The sequence below is a fragment of the Leptonychotes weddellii genome, chromosome 14 (genome assembly GCF_054177405.1).
Source record: "Leptonychotes weddellii isolate Sample4059 chromosome 14, ASM5417740v2, whole genome shotgun sequence".
In the NCBI taxonomy this organism is placed as follows: domain Eukaryota; kingdom Metazoa; phylum Chordata; class Mammalia; order Carnivora; family Phocidae; genus Leptonychotes; species Leptonychotes weddellii.
In genome coordinates this window covers 9,717,518-9,733,800 of record NC_138382.1, presented here as the reverse complement: position 1 = coordinate 9,733,800, position 16,283 = coordinate 9,717,518, and the positions used below count along the sequence as shown (strand labels likewise).

The 16,283-nt window shown below is 45.7% G+C and overlaps 1 protein-coding gene across 1 annotated transcript in view; it reads right to left on the bottom strand.

Moving 5' to 3' along the window:
• Positions 1-86: 86 nt before the first annotated feature.
• Positions 87-16,283, bottom strand: part of PIP5K1B (phosphatidylinositol-4-phosphate 5-kinase type 1 beta) — a 257,277-nt gene continuing 241,080 nt past the window's right edge. The window contains exons 13-14 of the mRNA XM_081804060.1: positions 10,334-10,451; positions 87-343 (exon numbers count right to left, since the gene is read on the bottom strand). Coding sequence (XP_081660186.1) covers positions 293-343; positions 10,334-10,451 — 169 coding nt within the window. The 3' untranslated portion in view covers positions 87-292. The remainder of the gene's footprint in view (positions 344-10,333; positions 10,452-16,283) is intronic.

The following is a 16,283-nucleotide window of genomic DNA, read 5'->3' as shown; positions in this document are numbered from 1 at the left end:
GTGGGACTCGATCCCGGGACTCCAGGATCATGACCTGAGCCGAAGGCAGTCGCTTAACCAACTGAGCCACCCAGGCGCCCAGAAATGTATTTCTTAAGACTTGAAAGTCACAATGACTCCTTGCTCCATGGGCTCCAGAATGGATGTTTTGTTAGCAGGCTCGAAAACAATAGTTTCACTGTACATCTCCATCAGAGCTGTTGGGTGACTGGGTGCATTGTCCAGGAACAGCAATATTTTGAAGGGAATATTGTTTTCTGAGCAGTAGGTCTCAACAGTGGGCTTGAAATACTCAGTAAACCATGCTGGAAACAGATGCGCGGTCATCTAGGCTTTGTTCCATCTACAAGAGCACAGGAGTAGTAGGATTTGCATAATTCTTAAGGGCCCTGGGATTTTCAGAATGGTAAATGAGCACCACCTTCAACTTAAAGTCACGTTAGCCCCTACTAGCCTCTACCAAGAGGGGCAGCCTGTCCTTTGAAGCTTTCAGGGCAGGCTTTGAGTCCTCCAGCTATGTAAGTCCTAGATGGTATCTTCTTCAGATATGACTGTTGTGTCTACACTGAAAATCTGTTGGTCAGTGTAGCTGCCTTCATTAATGATCTTAGCTAGATTCTCTGGATCACTGGCTGCAACTCCTACATCAGCCCTTGGTGCTTCGCCTTACACGTTCATGTCATGGACATGGCTTCCTTCCTTAAACCTCATGAACCAACCCCCTGCTAGCTGCAGACTTTTCTTCTGCAGCTTCCTTACCTCTCAGCCTTCACAGAATTGGAGAGAGTTAGGGCCTTGCTGGGGATTACACTTTGGCTCAAGGAATTGTTATGGCTGGTTTGGTCTTCTATCCAGACCACTAGAACTTTCTTCCTATGAGCAATAAGGCCGTTTCACTTCCTTATCATTTCTGTATTCACTGGAGTAGGGCTTTCAGTTTCGTTCAAGAGCCTTTCCTTTGCATTCACATCTTGGCTAACTGTTGGGTATAAGAGGCCTAGCTTATGGTCCATCTCTATTTCCAAAATGCTTTCCTTGTTAAGCTTAATCACTTCTAGCTTTTGATTTAAAGTGAGAGACCTGAGACTCTTCCTTTTCTTGAACACTTAGAAGCCCTTGTAGGGTTATTAACTGGCCTAATTTCAATATTGTTATGTGCCAGGGAATAGGAGGGCCTGAGGAGAGGGAAAGAGATAGGGAAACGGCCACGGGGTGGGGCAGTCAGAACACACATTTATTAAGTTGGCTGTCTCATGTAGGTGTGGTTTGTGGCTCCCCGAACTATTAGAGATCACTAAAACAAATATAATAATGAAAAAGTTTGAAATGTTATAAAAATTACCAGACTGTGACACACAGACACAAAGTCAGCAAACGCTGTTGGAAAAATGGCGCTGAAAGACTTGCTCAACGCGGAGTTGCCACAAACCTGGAACTGGTAAAACATGCAGTAAAAAGAGGCGTGCCTACAATGATGAGAAGAGACTCAGGAAAAAAGCTGGCACTCATTGTAGATGTCTCACGGGAATGAAGATTATGGCCTTTCATTTTTTAAACTCTTAGTGCAGCAGTGATGTTTTAACACAGTTCCCTACCTGATTAATTTGTTTTCCAAAAGCCCAAGAGCAGCCTGAGGGCATCAATGATGTGTGTAGGCTGACAATTCCACAGCGGACTTTCCAGCACTTGAGTGACTTCTGCTAATTATAAATCTGAGGGGTTATCTTGTCACCTGATATATCCTATAATCCTGGAGCTACAACCGAATTCACTCTGACCCCTGCTTATGCTTCAGTTGGAAAATGTTAGGGATGGGAATAGAATCTTGGTTTCATTTGAAAAGGAGCACTGCCTTTGGATGAGAACATTGGGTTCTCTTCCACTTAGACAGAAGGAAAACAGAAAGAGGCCAGAGGCCCCTGGCCTCAGTCTAGAGGATAGGAACTAGAAGCTATACTCCGATCAAGACTTTGTCTCAGCACTTCTATTGGTACCATTTTCTTTACAAAAAGACATTGTAGCCATAATGGGTTGAGTTGTAGCTTTCTGAAATTGCTATGTTGAAGTCCTAATCCCCAGGACCTCACAATGTGACACTATTTGGAGGTAGGGTGTTTACAGAGATAATTAGGTTAAAATAAAGTGAGGAGGGTGAGCCCTAATCCAGTATGGTGGGTGTCTTTACCAAAAGGGGAAATTTGGACACATACAGGGAAGTCCATGTGAAGACACAGGGAGAAGACCATTCTCTACAAGCCAAGGTGAGGGGCCTGGAACACCTCCTTCTCCCAAGGCCCTCAGAAAGAACCGACCCTGCCAACACCCTGACCTCTGGCTTCTGGCCTCTGGAGTTGTGAGACAATAAATTTCCATTGTCTAAGCCACCTAATTGGTGGTACTTTGTTACGACAGCCCTAGGAAACTAAGATAGCAGCCATTACTGGGGTTTAGAAAATGTTGTTGTTTTAAGTTAAAATCTCTGATTTTTAAAACACTTAATCCTATTCCTTACTTGGGGTTACCTCAAAATACACAGGCACCCAGGAGTTGAGAGGCTGTAAGGACGACCTGTCAGAGATTCAAAGTGAAGAAAAGGATTTCTCCACCTTGTATCTGTTGATACTTCGTTAAGGTTGCTGCTCAAACAGTAAAAAGAGCATTTTCTCTGTTGAATCCCTGAACTGCTAAGGGGCCTCTCCATGAGGCTCGAGTAGGATGGACCTTGACAGAGGAGGAGGGCGTGCTCAGATCCTAGGGAAGACGGACACCTGCATTTTGGCACCTGATCGTTAGCAATAGCCTGCGGTCCGACTGGAAGGGTGGCAGGTGCTGGGCCTGTCCCAGGGAACTACCGTCGACACCTGCAGGGTGTGGCCCTGCCACACATGCATGCACAGCACTGAGTCTGCGAGAAAGTCCACGGGGTGGAAACAGTCCAGTGACCGGCACACTTGCTCTTCAGTCGGTTTCAATTCGAGGACTTCCGCCACTCCTGCTCCCCCGCGGGCAGAGGCACCTTTCTGCCAGTAGGTGGCAGTAGGGGTCACCAAAAGTAGGAACACCGTCAAAATCTCCGTTCATACAAGGGTGTGGGGTAGCTTTGCCTGATGTTACGAGGAGAAGGGAGGACACACAGAGGAGAAGGCCACGTGAAGACACAGGCAGGGATTAGGGCTGCAAGGCTAAGAATGCCAAGGAACACACCAGCCACCAGAAGCTGGAAGAAGCCAGCAAGGATCTCCTCCTAGCGCCTTCAGGTGGAGCCTGGCCCTGCTGACACCTTGATCCGGACTTCTGGCCTCCAACTGTGACACAATACACTCGTGTTTAAGCCACCTAGATCCGGGGACTTTGTGTTCGGCCAGCGCTTGGAAACTAACACAGGTAGAGACAAAGGCAAGGGAGGCCAAGCCCTCAGATCTCCCCTCCCGGGTCCTCCTCATCCCATTCACCACACTCAGGGAGGCCTTGTTTTTTTATTAAGTGTGTAATCCTTACAACCTTCTCCCTTCTACCAGATTTTCCCATTCCTTTTCAGATCCCACAAGAGTGAGCAGTAGGGATGAGGACAGCCCTATTCCCAGTCCTTCTCAGATCCCACAAGAGCGAAGAGTAGGGATGAGGACAGCCCTGTCCACGGGTAGGATTTAAACTTGGTTTCCCTAAACTTCCCGTTTTGTTCCTAACGAGGTTCATGTTGAGTTTGCGATTTGTTTCCTGCAGGCTCAGTGCCTGGTGGTCTCTAAGGTCACACCATGAGAGACTGTTGTTCCTCACATGCTTTTTTTCCCCAGAGTTGGAAAGGCTCAGGAGACCAGTAAACATTGGCTCCTGATGACAAGGGAGAATACGGAAACGGAGAGCCGAGACAGAAGCGAGATTCTGGAGGGAGTGGGTCGGAGAAGGGAAGTCAGTGCCAGGAGGCAAAGGTGGAGAAATGAGGACCCCCCCTCCCCCCCAATCAGTAGGAGACTGAGGCAAGCTCACGTGCAGAGCTGACCTTGAAGAAGGCAGCCATCACGGTGGCCTGTGAGGCCAGGAGTCACTGTAAAACTAGGACCCGACAACAACAAAAAGCCTACCCTAGCCCCGCAAGCTGTCACTCAATGGCTAATTCTGGGCGTAATTTAACTGAGAAGCCAGTAGGCCTGGCTAACTCCAATTCCCTTAGCTAATCCTCACACAGTAGTTGAACACTGTTGGTTTTAAAAACAATCCAATGGGTGACCTGCTATCATAGACTGCTGGCTTGCCTCGTTAATTGGAAAGCTTGTGTTAGTATGGGAATCACTTGTGGGTGCCATGGGGCCAGACAGTGGGATCCATTTTTTCCACTCATCCACATGTCTTAGAAGTAATATTTGGTCAATGACTTAAGAGGGCCAAGCACTTCTGTAGATAAAAGGTCCTATTTTGCTCTTCTTGAAATCTCTCCATTTCTTACCTATGTGCTCAATATGGTGGAAGGAAACGGCGTTCTGCTTGAACGCCTTACAAGCCAAAGGCAGTGATTTGCTCTCCTCCTCCTCTGCTCTCACTAAAATCTACCACAACCCAAGCAGTGTCTTTGGCAGATGGGGATTCTAGCTCTCTGCTGAGATGCAATAGAATTGCCCCTGTTTCAAATCAACACCCCTCGCAGCATCCAATCTGGCTCAAACAGGAGTGATTAAAGGACCCGATACTCTGCATACAAGTCTTTAAGCTCAATGCCAGTGGAGTCCAATCCACAAATGCAGTTTCTCCTGCCAAAAAGTTCCAGTGGGTTTTCTAAGACCCCTGTGACCTAATTTAAAGTGTTTTCCTTCTTTTTCTCAGGCTTTTCTCATACATAATGCTATGATAAGCTGTTAATTCAATCATTTTCACTTCTCTGCCACCCTTCGTCCTGTGATCAAAGAGTATTATTAGCCACCCTAAAGACCCGTTAAATAATCAAGTTGTCCACCAGCTGCACATCAGAGCATTAATCTCCAGTGCAGGCATGGCTAAGAAATGGCTTAACTGTTTCTTCTCCTTTGCCCACAGCTATTTTTGGACTTCAAACGGCTGTCTTGCAGAGACACCTATCTGGATGAAAGTACCGATTAGTGAGAGGATGTTAATAGGGAAAGTGTAAAAAAAGAAAAGGGTATAACCTTCAGACTAAAGAAAGTCATTGTTTAATGGCAGCCGTCTCTCAAACTTCTGTGTTAGGAAAAAAGGGACTGCATTATCTCCCACTTACCCAGTGGCTCCCGGCTAGTCATCCCCATAACATTGCTCAGCTGCGTTTTGCTGGTGGTTGCTCTTCCCCTTGAGACAAGACTGCATTCTACTTCCGGCAGAGGTAACTACCTTAGCAACTGGAGTAACAGTGAAGGTGCCAGCATCAATGTTCACACGGGGGCATCTGGCTCTCTTGTGAGCCCGGCATGATTGCCCCTTCTCAGTCAGCAGAGCCTGCTCATCTCTGCTGAAGCCTTTTAAAGATTTTTTTTTTTTTTTTATTTGAGAGAGAGAATGAGAGAGAGCATGAGAGGGAAGCGGCTCAGAGGGAGAAGCAGACTCCCTGCCGAGCAGGGAGCCCGATGCGGGACTCGATCCCGGGACTCCAGGATCATGACCTGAGCCGAAGGCAGTCGCTTAACCAACTGAGCCACCCAGGTGCCCTACTGAAGCCTTTTAAATACCCTAATCTGTGCCGTCAACTCAAAATTCAATGGAAAACGTATCTTTGGTCACTGGATAAACCGTCTTCAGAAACCCCTCCCCCCCCCGCCTTGATTTGAATAGTGGCAGATGAATCAGCCCGGAACTCTCTAGAGTGAAGGTGAATGGCCTTTTCATTTTTTTTTTTTAAGATTTTGTGTATTTATTTGACAGAGACAGTGAGCACAAGCAAGAGAAGTGGCAGGCAGAGAGAGAAGCAGACTCCCCACTGAGCAAGAAGCCCGATGTGGGGCTCGATCCCACGACCCTGGGATCATGACCCGGGCCAAAGGCAGGCGCTTAACTGACTGAGCCACCCGGGCGCCCCTGAAGGATGATAGCTAGGAACACGAAACCTGAACCCAATGCTTTCTTTACTAAGGGTAATGGAACAATTAGCTGCCTTTTAAGGTAAACTATGCTTTCAGTTTCATGTCTAATTACAGCAGAAAGCAGGATAGCCAACCTAACTGATATGTGCATCATGTGGGTGGATCCCTAAAAGGAAATATCGTATGTTATCTGGTGTGCATACATTATTTGGGTTTAAATCCTGTATATTTTTAAAGGGATATGGGCGGTATTCTATATTAGTATACAAATAATAGCACTGGGGGATTGGGTGAGATCTACTAGAGAAACCCTGTACCTTAAAGGAGAAGAAGAAGCGTTACAAGAGAAACCAGACTATGTCTTGTTACATTTCTGAACACAATGTCCCCACAGAAGCCTCCAGCTGCCCTTCAAGAGAGGATGCCTTTGATGAAGAGGATTCTAATTAGGTCCACAGGAAGGCGAGACAAAGGTTTTCCTTTCTCCTGCTTATCTTTTCCATTCACTCTTTCCACAGTATAGAGGCAAATGAAAACAGTGAAGGGAGGGCAATGAGCTACGTCCTTTCAGAACTGGAAGAGCAAGGAAAAAAAAAAAAATCCAGTGTGAAAACACACCCTGGAATTACAAATTCATGGTGCAGACTTTCTAGATGTACTGTGAAGAAATTTAAATACCGTGAAGGTTTAGGATAGAGGAGGACGGGATGACACAGCAGAATTTGGGCAAAGAACTATAGCTACTCTGGTCAAATCCTCTTTTAGTGTAACTCCATGGAATTTAGAGGAAGCCCCAGCAGGCTCGAGCTAGCAGAGGTCTTAGAGGTGATGGAATGATCCATTTTATAGATGAGAAAACGGAGGCCCTGAATGGGTGATCAATTCAAGGTCAATGATTAACAAGAGGCAGAAATAGCCATAGAACCCAGCTGCCTGCTTCTGTGGGATTAATTTATGCCCCGTGTGGTTCTGCAGCAGAGGAAGGGGCTAAGTGAAGGCCCTAGAACAAGTGGGTGAGAGACCATTGCTGGGGATCCATCAGGTCTCTGTTAAGGATATGAAGATGTCATCTGTCCTTTCATTCCCAGGGCCTCTCATGGGCACATAGTGTTGGTAAAGGACGTGCCCTATCACAACAGACTAACCTAAGAACAGACCGGAGAAGCTACCCTCTTCTATTAAGCCAGACGCTAGGGATTTTAAAAGATCTAAAATAATGTCACTCTTCTCAACACTAACAGTTATTTTGAATGAATGAATGATTACATACTGAACTGAATAAATACTAAATTTTCTCATTTTTAAAAATCTTGATAGATGGAATCCACATACACAGAAACTCTGGGATCCCCAAGACTTTTGAAGATGTACTGGTATCAAAAGATTTAAAGAACTGTTGGGCTAGAACATTGAAAACTAGAACCTTGCACACACTGTTCTCAACATAACTCCCCCCTCCTCGATGGGTCCATCTCTCACCTTCCCAAGGAACAGGATTACAACAGCGTGGCTGGGAGACCCAGACGCATAGCCAGTGCCAAAGCCGTAGGGACGAGTGCTCACAGGGTTGGGTTTGGGGGGGCAGAGCATAGGGAGCAGGAGTTGAATTTCCACCCTGCCCTTTACCAGCTCTGAGAACTAGCAGAAGGGAACCTCCGTGTCTTTACCTGTACGGAGACCAACCTAAGCCCTACCTGCCTGGAGCCTCTAGTGGGGGGAAAGCCCGGGGACACTGGCTGGAGGCACATGGTGGGCGCGCCGTGGCTCCTTGTTACTGTTCAAAATCCCATGCTCTCCAAGCAGCAGTGAACTGTTCCCTTTACAGCATTCTTGAATGTTCACATTCCATATTGAAATGTAAAACGAGCCCATGTTTATTCACCCAAATTTGTCCCTGTATTCTCTTTCCTCTGTGTTCCTTGCACGTTGCCTTGTGTGATTTTGGACCAACCCTTTAACTTCTCGGAATCTAATTTCTCTCTGGCAAAGGCAGCGTGATTCCTAAAGCAGAAAGCACAGCTCAGTCATTAAGAGCGGCCCTGGGGCTCCGCTCGGCTGGTTTGAATCCCAGCTCTGACCGGTTACTTGCTGCATCACCTGGGGCAAGTGGCTAATCGCCCTGGGCGTCCATTTCCTTTCCGTAAAATGGAGCTCCATCCGCTTCAGAGTGGGTTGTGGGGATTAAATGGCTTAAGACGAAGTATTTAGGACCACCAGGCTTGTAGGAAACAGGAAAAAATGCTAAATAGCTTATCGTGAGTAGCTACAAAACATGATTAGGCTCGATCAGCTTTTCGCCAAGCTTGGTGAGAATTTCTACTGCCTTGTTACCTTCTCTGCTGCTCGACTCCTCTCTCCTCCCAGACTTGTGAACCACAACAGCCCAGTGCCGGGAAGGCTGGGCAGAGGACCATCCCCACTGCCTCCTTCAGTTCTCAACTCCCAGCTTCCTTCATTTCGAACTGGTGCTCAGAGTGCTTTCAGTCACCGACAGTGAAGACTGGGGCTTTTCCCTGTGACTTCTGGAGGCAAGCATTAACCCTTTCTGAAAAGTTTGGCTTCTCAGTGTCCAAGAAAGGCACAGAAGCGTAGTAAAATGGGATGCTAATAAAAGGACAGAAGCAGTTTTTTAAATAAATGAAATGGACAGTACCAAGGAGGAGGAATTGAAATGACTAATGATACAAGCTTTCCAGCAAAGGAGTAAGGGTAACACATAGGGTAACTGAGATCAGCAGGGCCATTTAACTACCCTGTGATCTTCTGTTCCTCTGGGGAGGATCACATGCCCCCCGGGCGGTGCAAATCTGTTGTTTTAAAGATACAAGGAGCATGAACTCTTAGCTCATTAAGATCAGATTTGGTTTTTCAAATTTACTCTGGGACCAAAAAATTACTGTAATTTTTTCCCCTATTTAATTCCCTATCTTCTTGGTTGTGCAGAGGAACCAACTCTTTGTAAGGATTTTAAAATGCACTATAACTTATTTTCAAAAAGTGGGGGCAGTGTGAGGAGGAGGGTTGCCCAGTGGAAAAAAATCCTTTGGTGCTACAACCAGGATATTCAGAGGTTATAAAAAAAAGTCCTTTGTCAATGGTTTTTGTAGGGTGAGGGCTTCTATTTTACATAAGGGGTCAAGGAAAGCCTATCTGAGATGATATTTGGGCTGAAACTGAAGGAAGTGAGGGAGCAAGCTTGGGACAGCTAAGAAAGTGTATTCAGGCAGTAACGGCAAATGCAAAAGCCCTGAGGCAGAGACATGCTTGGTTGTGGGAGGAATACCAAGGCCAGGTTGTGGTTGGAATGGTATGGGTAAGGAAGACAGAGGCAGGGAAAGGAGAGCAGAGGCAGCATAGATCTAGACCATGCAGGGCTTTGAGGACTTTGGATCTTACTCTAGGAGAGGTGAGAAGATGCTGGAGGGCTCTGCAATCATGAGTAGCATTTTCGGTGACTGAGGTCCTGTAGAGTATACTTGAGGGAATAGAGGGCTAGGTTGGGTCATAGGAGGGAGTGGTGGGTGTGGTCAGGAGACACACCAAGTGGAGCTGGTTCCTGACATGGAGCTTGCACACTCATGCTCGGCACAACTTACTAGAGTGGAAAACTTGAAATCAACACTTGGGTCTTTCATGTGATTTTGTGCAGGGATATACTTTATAGGGAAAACACCCCTTTTCCTCTTTCATAGTTTAGTCCAACCTACATCCTTCTAGACCTCATCTAATAATTCACTTAAATCACTGGACAACTTGGCAGGCACTCAAGGGCGTTCACTCATGATCCTCCAAGCAGCCTGGTGAACTCAGCATGATTTCCCTCCTTTGGCAAACAAGGACACACAGAGAGGTGCCTGCCCAGGTAACGGCACTGGTTGGTGACAAATGAGGGAGAGAGCCGAGATTCTTTGGTGCTGACTGCAGGTTCTTCCCACAGCCCAGTTCTGGGCCTCTTAAGCTACCAATTTACCAAGGCAGTAACCCAGAATTCAAGAAGACTCACACACAAGGTGGATACATTGGAGTCAAAGAAGACATTAACACGGAGGAGCCCCATTTTGCCTCACAATTAGGGGATCTGTTCTCTTATTACGTAGAGTGATTTAGCGTCTTACCCTACATACTCTTCTGGAATGTTCTACAGGAACTGTGTGAAAGCATGGCTTGTGAACAGACACACCGGTGATGGAGAGCCATGGTTTCTTTTAAAACCCCAGCCTGCCTGGCCTTATAGAACCTGTTCTTATGGAAGCTGTGGCCTGGGTCCATCTGTAAACACAAGGGAAGGGGAAGAAACTGGAATTACTTACTAAATAGACATCAAGCACGGAGGTGTTATCATCCTGCATTTCCAGAGCATTTGGCTCAGAAGTCAAGTAGATGGTCCCCTCTTCCAAGGTAAATGTTGAACTGGAAGGTAACCCTTTACTGGAAAAACGAAGAAGAATAATGAGCATGTGGCCTCTGGACCAAGATCCAGGGGAACCTCCAAGTTGTGGCTAAAGACGTGGAGTTTGGGAAAGCTTTTTGGGATAAAAGATGATTTTGAGAGTTCAAAGGCAATATGGTCCTACCTGCAGATATGCTCGCTTGAGTTTAAGGAATTTGGTTGTACTAGCAGTGTGTTTGCTGTCTGCTTCCCTGCAAGGGACACTTATTTATATTTCTGAGAAGTGTTTTGTGGGTCCCTGGCCTTGTGAGGGCAAAGGGCTATCATCTCGAGGCGCAATGGTCAGCTTTGACTTTGAGTAGTTGGTTCCTGCTGCTTAGGTTCTCCACTTAGAGTACTCACGCTTTGCTGGTTTATAAAGATAACCTTGTGCACGATCAATATTGGTTTCTTTCTTTGTACTGTTCTCTTTTCCTTTTAGGCATGAAAAGTTGTCAAACTTAAATGTGCCCCAGAATCCCCTGGTGGGTTGGTAAAAACCCACTTTCCCAGGCCCTACACCCCCAAGTTTGATGCAGTTGATTGGACACAGAGCCCATTGGTTTGCATTTTTAATAAGCTCCAAGGTGATGTTCCTGCTGCTAGGCCAAGGCACTCTCTGAGTACCAAGGAATTACAAACGTGCTTGCGAGGACAGCCTAGGTGTCCCTTTGGTAGACAGCAAACGCCACAAGAACGGTGGCCGATAGTCATACCGGAGAGTCCTTTATGAGGGGCAACCACCTTGTTTGGTCATGATACGAGAACCAGTGACAACTGTTGAAGTCATTGGTCCGTTTTGATACTACTGAAATTGGGAATTAATCTCGGGGCTCAGGAATGCACAAGTTTTTCCTCACTGAAATAAAAGTTACATTTTTAACCTCTGGCAGCGTTCTCTGGGAAGGCTGTGCAGGAACAGGACCTCCACCAACAGTGGTGGACGAGTGGCTGCCCGTCAGTCCACTGGGGCCAAGCTGGTCGGGCCTGAGAGCGGGAGTGCGGAAGACGGCCCGTCTCTCCCCTCGCCCACGACCAGGGCCTGCCACCGCAGGGCCCAGCTCAGAGCTCACCCCATCCGAGAACTGGAGTCTGGAGCCAGCCTCTAAGCTTGTTGTTGGAGCCTCCCCGCCGCCTGCTGCCCAGGAGACTAGTGAGGGCACGGTTGTCCTCTGCCCTGCCCCAGGCTGGGAGCTTCTGAACATATGAACCCGTTCGTGGAAGCTCTGTGAAATAGTCAGGAATCCTGACCCTTTTCAATATTTTTTTAAAAAATGTCAGAATTGTATGAATCTTAATCAGGTTCGTTTGTATTTTTCCTGATTATAAAATACAATGAAAAAATGGTACAAAATACTAGACAAGTAGTAAGAAGCAAGGGTGAGAGGAGTCTCCCGTGGCCTCTCACCTGGTGATGTAGGAAAAGGTGGCAATGAAGGGGTTAAAGCCACTGTACTCTGCCTCGATGGGTTTTCTTCTACATTCTGGACACAATAAGGAAAAAAAAAGTCCTCTCGGTTTTCAAAACTCTAAGATGGGTTACCTAGTGCGGGACACAAAATTTGTTCGGACGGACTTGAAAGAGCAAGGTGCGCGTGGCCTCTATCCGTGGGGCTGCTGACCTCAAACAGTGAACTGTTACAGATTTCTTGGCTTAGTAAACGATCAGCTTTCAAGGGATGCTGCTTTGAGAAGCACTGGGTGGTAATCAGTATCGCTCAAGTTATTTTTTGGACCAAAAGTAATACTGCAGTGATGGGCTTTAATTGGCTTTTGCTTTTCAACTGCTGCAGTGTCACCCACGAAAGATGAATTACTTATCTACTCAAACATCAAAGCTAGAAATAAGGTAGTCAGAAAATACACAAGTGTGGGATGGACTTCTGATTTGTATTCCTGTTTTTTAGGTTCATATTTTATTTGTATATAATTTAAAAAATTTCTAATGGCTTCTGGGTTATTTTATGAACATACCATTCATTTGATGAAGTTCAAAACTCAATTTTCAAGATGAAGGGTATAACCAAGAATATTCTGGAAGTGATTTTTCTTAAACTCTACGCCCCAAGTGGGGCTTGAAATCATGACCCCAAGATCAAGAGTTGCATACTCTACTGGTTGAGCCAGCCAGGCATCCTTGGAAGTGATTTTTCTTAAAAAATTTTTTAGTTTTTCATAGTACTACATGTAATGTAAAATGCAGCTAAAAGTCCTCTTCCTTTTTCTGCCATCCTGTTGTGATCCAGAGTCACTCCCCTAGAAGTAAATCCGTTATGTACATATTTTTCAATCTAATATTTATCTTCTATTTTTGGTAACTGTGAGTAAGCTACTAGCATGGTTTAGAAAAAAATGAGGGTAATTTTTGGGATTTACCGATTATTTTAGCTAAAATTCACTGGTTACAGAAAACAAACACCAGATTCCCTCAGCATTCTATGGTCAAATTTGATAAAAATCAGACTTTATTTGTACTGTTTTTCACATGTATTAGAATACTTTCTATCTCAACAGTATATTCTGAGCATCATTTGGGGGATGAAAACGAGGGTCATAGGGACTTATATCCAGGTTATATAAAGAACTCTTAAAACAATAAAAGGGCAAATCACTGAACTAAAACATGACTAAACGATCTGAACAGACACTCCTGCAAAGAAGAAATACTAATGGCCAATAAGTGTACGAAAAGATGCTAAACATCATTCATCATAAGGGGAACACAAGTAAAAACTACAGTGAGCCACCCCTTCAGCCCCCCCGAGCTAGCTATCATAAAGACAGGTGAGAACAAGAGCTGTAGAGGATAGGAAGAAACCGGGGCCATCCTACGCAGCTGATGAGACTGTAGAAAGGTGCAGCAGCTTTGGGAAACAGTTTGGTGGGTCCTTAAAACCATATAACCCAGCAATTCTACTCCTAGATGTAGAGCCAAGGAAAAGGAAAACGTGCCCACCCCAAAACCTGTACACGAATGCTCCCAGTCGCATTCTTCAGAATAGTCCCGAAGTGTTTAATAACCCACATGTCCACTAGCTGATGAACGGATAAGTAATTCCTACAATGGAATATTATTTGGCAATAAGAAATAAAGAATTACTGATATGTGCAACAACGTGGGTGAATCTTGAAATCGTTTATGCTCAATGAAAGAAGCTGGTCATAAAGGACCACGTATTGTATGATTTCACTTATGTGAAATGTACAGACGAGGCCAATCTTGAGAGACAGAAGGCAGATGAGTGGTTGCCAGGGGTGGGGGTGAGAGGGTGAGGACTAGGGAATGACTGCTCTTGGGTGTGGAGTTTCTTTCTGGGCTATTGAAAACGTTCTAAAATTAGCTTCTAGTAATACACAACTTGGTGAATATACCAAAGCCACAAAACTGTATAGTTTGGGTAAATTTCATAGTATCCGAAACATCTTACTGAAGTAGAAAGTTTCATGAGGCACCTAAGGGTCAAGATTTTAAAATTGATGTCTCAGTGCATAGTACCAGAAATATCAGAAATTGGATAGAATAGTTGAGGTCACATAAATTTTAGAGCTGTTTTGGGTAGATTCCAGTCATTCAAAAAACATTTTCTTCTTCCTAATAGAGAAAAATAATTCCAGTTGACCTGGCAACATGAAAGAACTGGGCTCTGAGATTCCACGCCGTGGGGTGAACAGACCGTGCGTGCAGGTCTGTGGAAGCCCGGGGACCCGTCTACACTGTCACAGGGCTAGCTGGTGTAGCACAGGTATGGGGACCTTCCTCCAGGGCACCCGCTACTCTCTGGCCTCTTCTGTTTACATCGTCTCTGCCTAGCACCCCCTTGGATTTGTCACCCCAATATGTCTCCTTCACAGATGAGGGATTGAGGACGAGGCAGGGGGGCGCAGGAACTTGCCCAAGGTCACACTGCCGTTGAGGAGAGTTTAGGATCTGAACCCTGTTTTCCAATAAAGCCCCCTTTCTAGGGCCAGCTCTGCAGAAATTTTAGAGATCTGCCATTGTAGAAATCGAGGTAGCAAAGGAAGACGCACCTAGGAACTTGAAAATAATCCTGGGATCCAACAAAAACAAAGGCAGTATATGGTGTTGGATGTGACTGCAGCGATCTTTGCTTGAGGAGAGTAAAGATGGCCAGGAAGGTTTGGGGAAAAGCAGGCAGAATATGCTTTACTGGGGCGCCTGGGTGGCTCAGTCGGTTAAGCATCTCCCTTCGGCTCAGGTCAGACCTCAGGGTCCTGGGATCTAGTCAGCATTGGGTTCCCTGTTCAGCGGGGAGCCTGTTTCTCCCTCTCCCCCTGCCCCTCCCCCCCCGCTCATGCTCTCTCTCACTCTCTCTGAAATAAAATCTTTAAAAAAATAGGCTTTATAAACAAACATTTTTCTTCCTTAAAAAGTTAAAAATAGAATTACTCTAAGATGCAGCAATCCCATTTCTGGGTATATAAGCCCCAAAGAACTGAAAACAGAGTCTGAGATATTTGTTTATCCAAGGTTATGGGCTAAACTGTGTGTCTCCACTGAGCCCCAGTTCATAGCCTGAAGTCCTAGCCCCCAGTACTTCACAATGTATCTGTAAAGATAAGGTCTTTAAAGAGGTAATTAATTAAGGTTAAATGAGATCATTGGGATAGGCTCTAATCCAATATGACTGGTGCCCTTAAAAGAAGAAATTGGGGGGGGTTGGTGCCTGGATGGCTCAGTCGGTTAAGCGTCCGATGCTTGGTTTCAGCTCAGGTCATGATCTCAGGGTCCTGAGATCGAGCCCCACATCAGGCTCTGTGCTCAGCGTGGAGTCTGCTTCTCCCTCTCCCTCTACTGCTCCCCCTGCTCTTTCACTCATAAACAAATAAAATATTTTAAAAAAGGGTTTAGGACAGAGACATGAACAAAGACTGTGTGAAGACAGGGGAAAAGATAGATAGCCATTGACCAGCCAAGGAGAGAGGCCTCAGAAGAAACCAACCCTGCTGCCACGTTGATCTTGGACCTGTAGCCCCCAGAACTGGGAGAAAAAAAATTTTTGTTGTTCAAGCCGCTTCATCTATGGTACTTTATTAGGGTAGCCCTAGCAAATGAACACACCCACGTCCGTAGCAGCATTATTCACAGCGGCCAATAGGTGGGAGCAACCCAAGTGTCCACTGATGGATGAACGGATGAACAAAATAGATACACACACACAATGCAACATTATTCAGCCTTGAAAAGGAAGTGAATTCTGCCATACGTTAACGGCTGAATCTGTAGGACATTATGGTATGTGAAATCAGCCAGTCCTTCAAAGAAAAATACTGTGTAATTCTACTTCCATGAGGTACCTAGAGTCGTCAAATTCACAGAGGTGGAAAGGGGAATGAATGGTGGTTGCCGGGGGTGGGGGGCAGAGGGTGGGGGGTGGCGAATAGTTTCATGGGGAGAGAATTTCATTTCTGCAAGATGAAGAGAGTTCTGGAGATTGGTTGCACCATCACGTGAGTGTATGTTAACACCACTGAACTGTACACTTAAAAATGGCTAAGATAGGAAGTTTTATGTGAAAAATTTTTAAGAGATTTATTTGAGAGAGAGTGAGCATGAGCAGGGGGAGGGGCACAGGGAGAGGGAGAAGCAGGCTTCCCGGCTGAGCAGGGAGCCCGATGCGGGACTCGATCCCAGGACCCTGGGATCATGACCTGAGCCGAAGGCAGACGCTTAACAACTGAGCCACCAGGCGCCCCTGTTATGCGGATTTTACCACAATAAAAAGAGAATAATATTTACCAAGAACAATAGTTTTTTAAGCTTCTAATGTTTTAATTAAAAAAAATGACCTATGAAAGAACTCTGAAAAAAA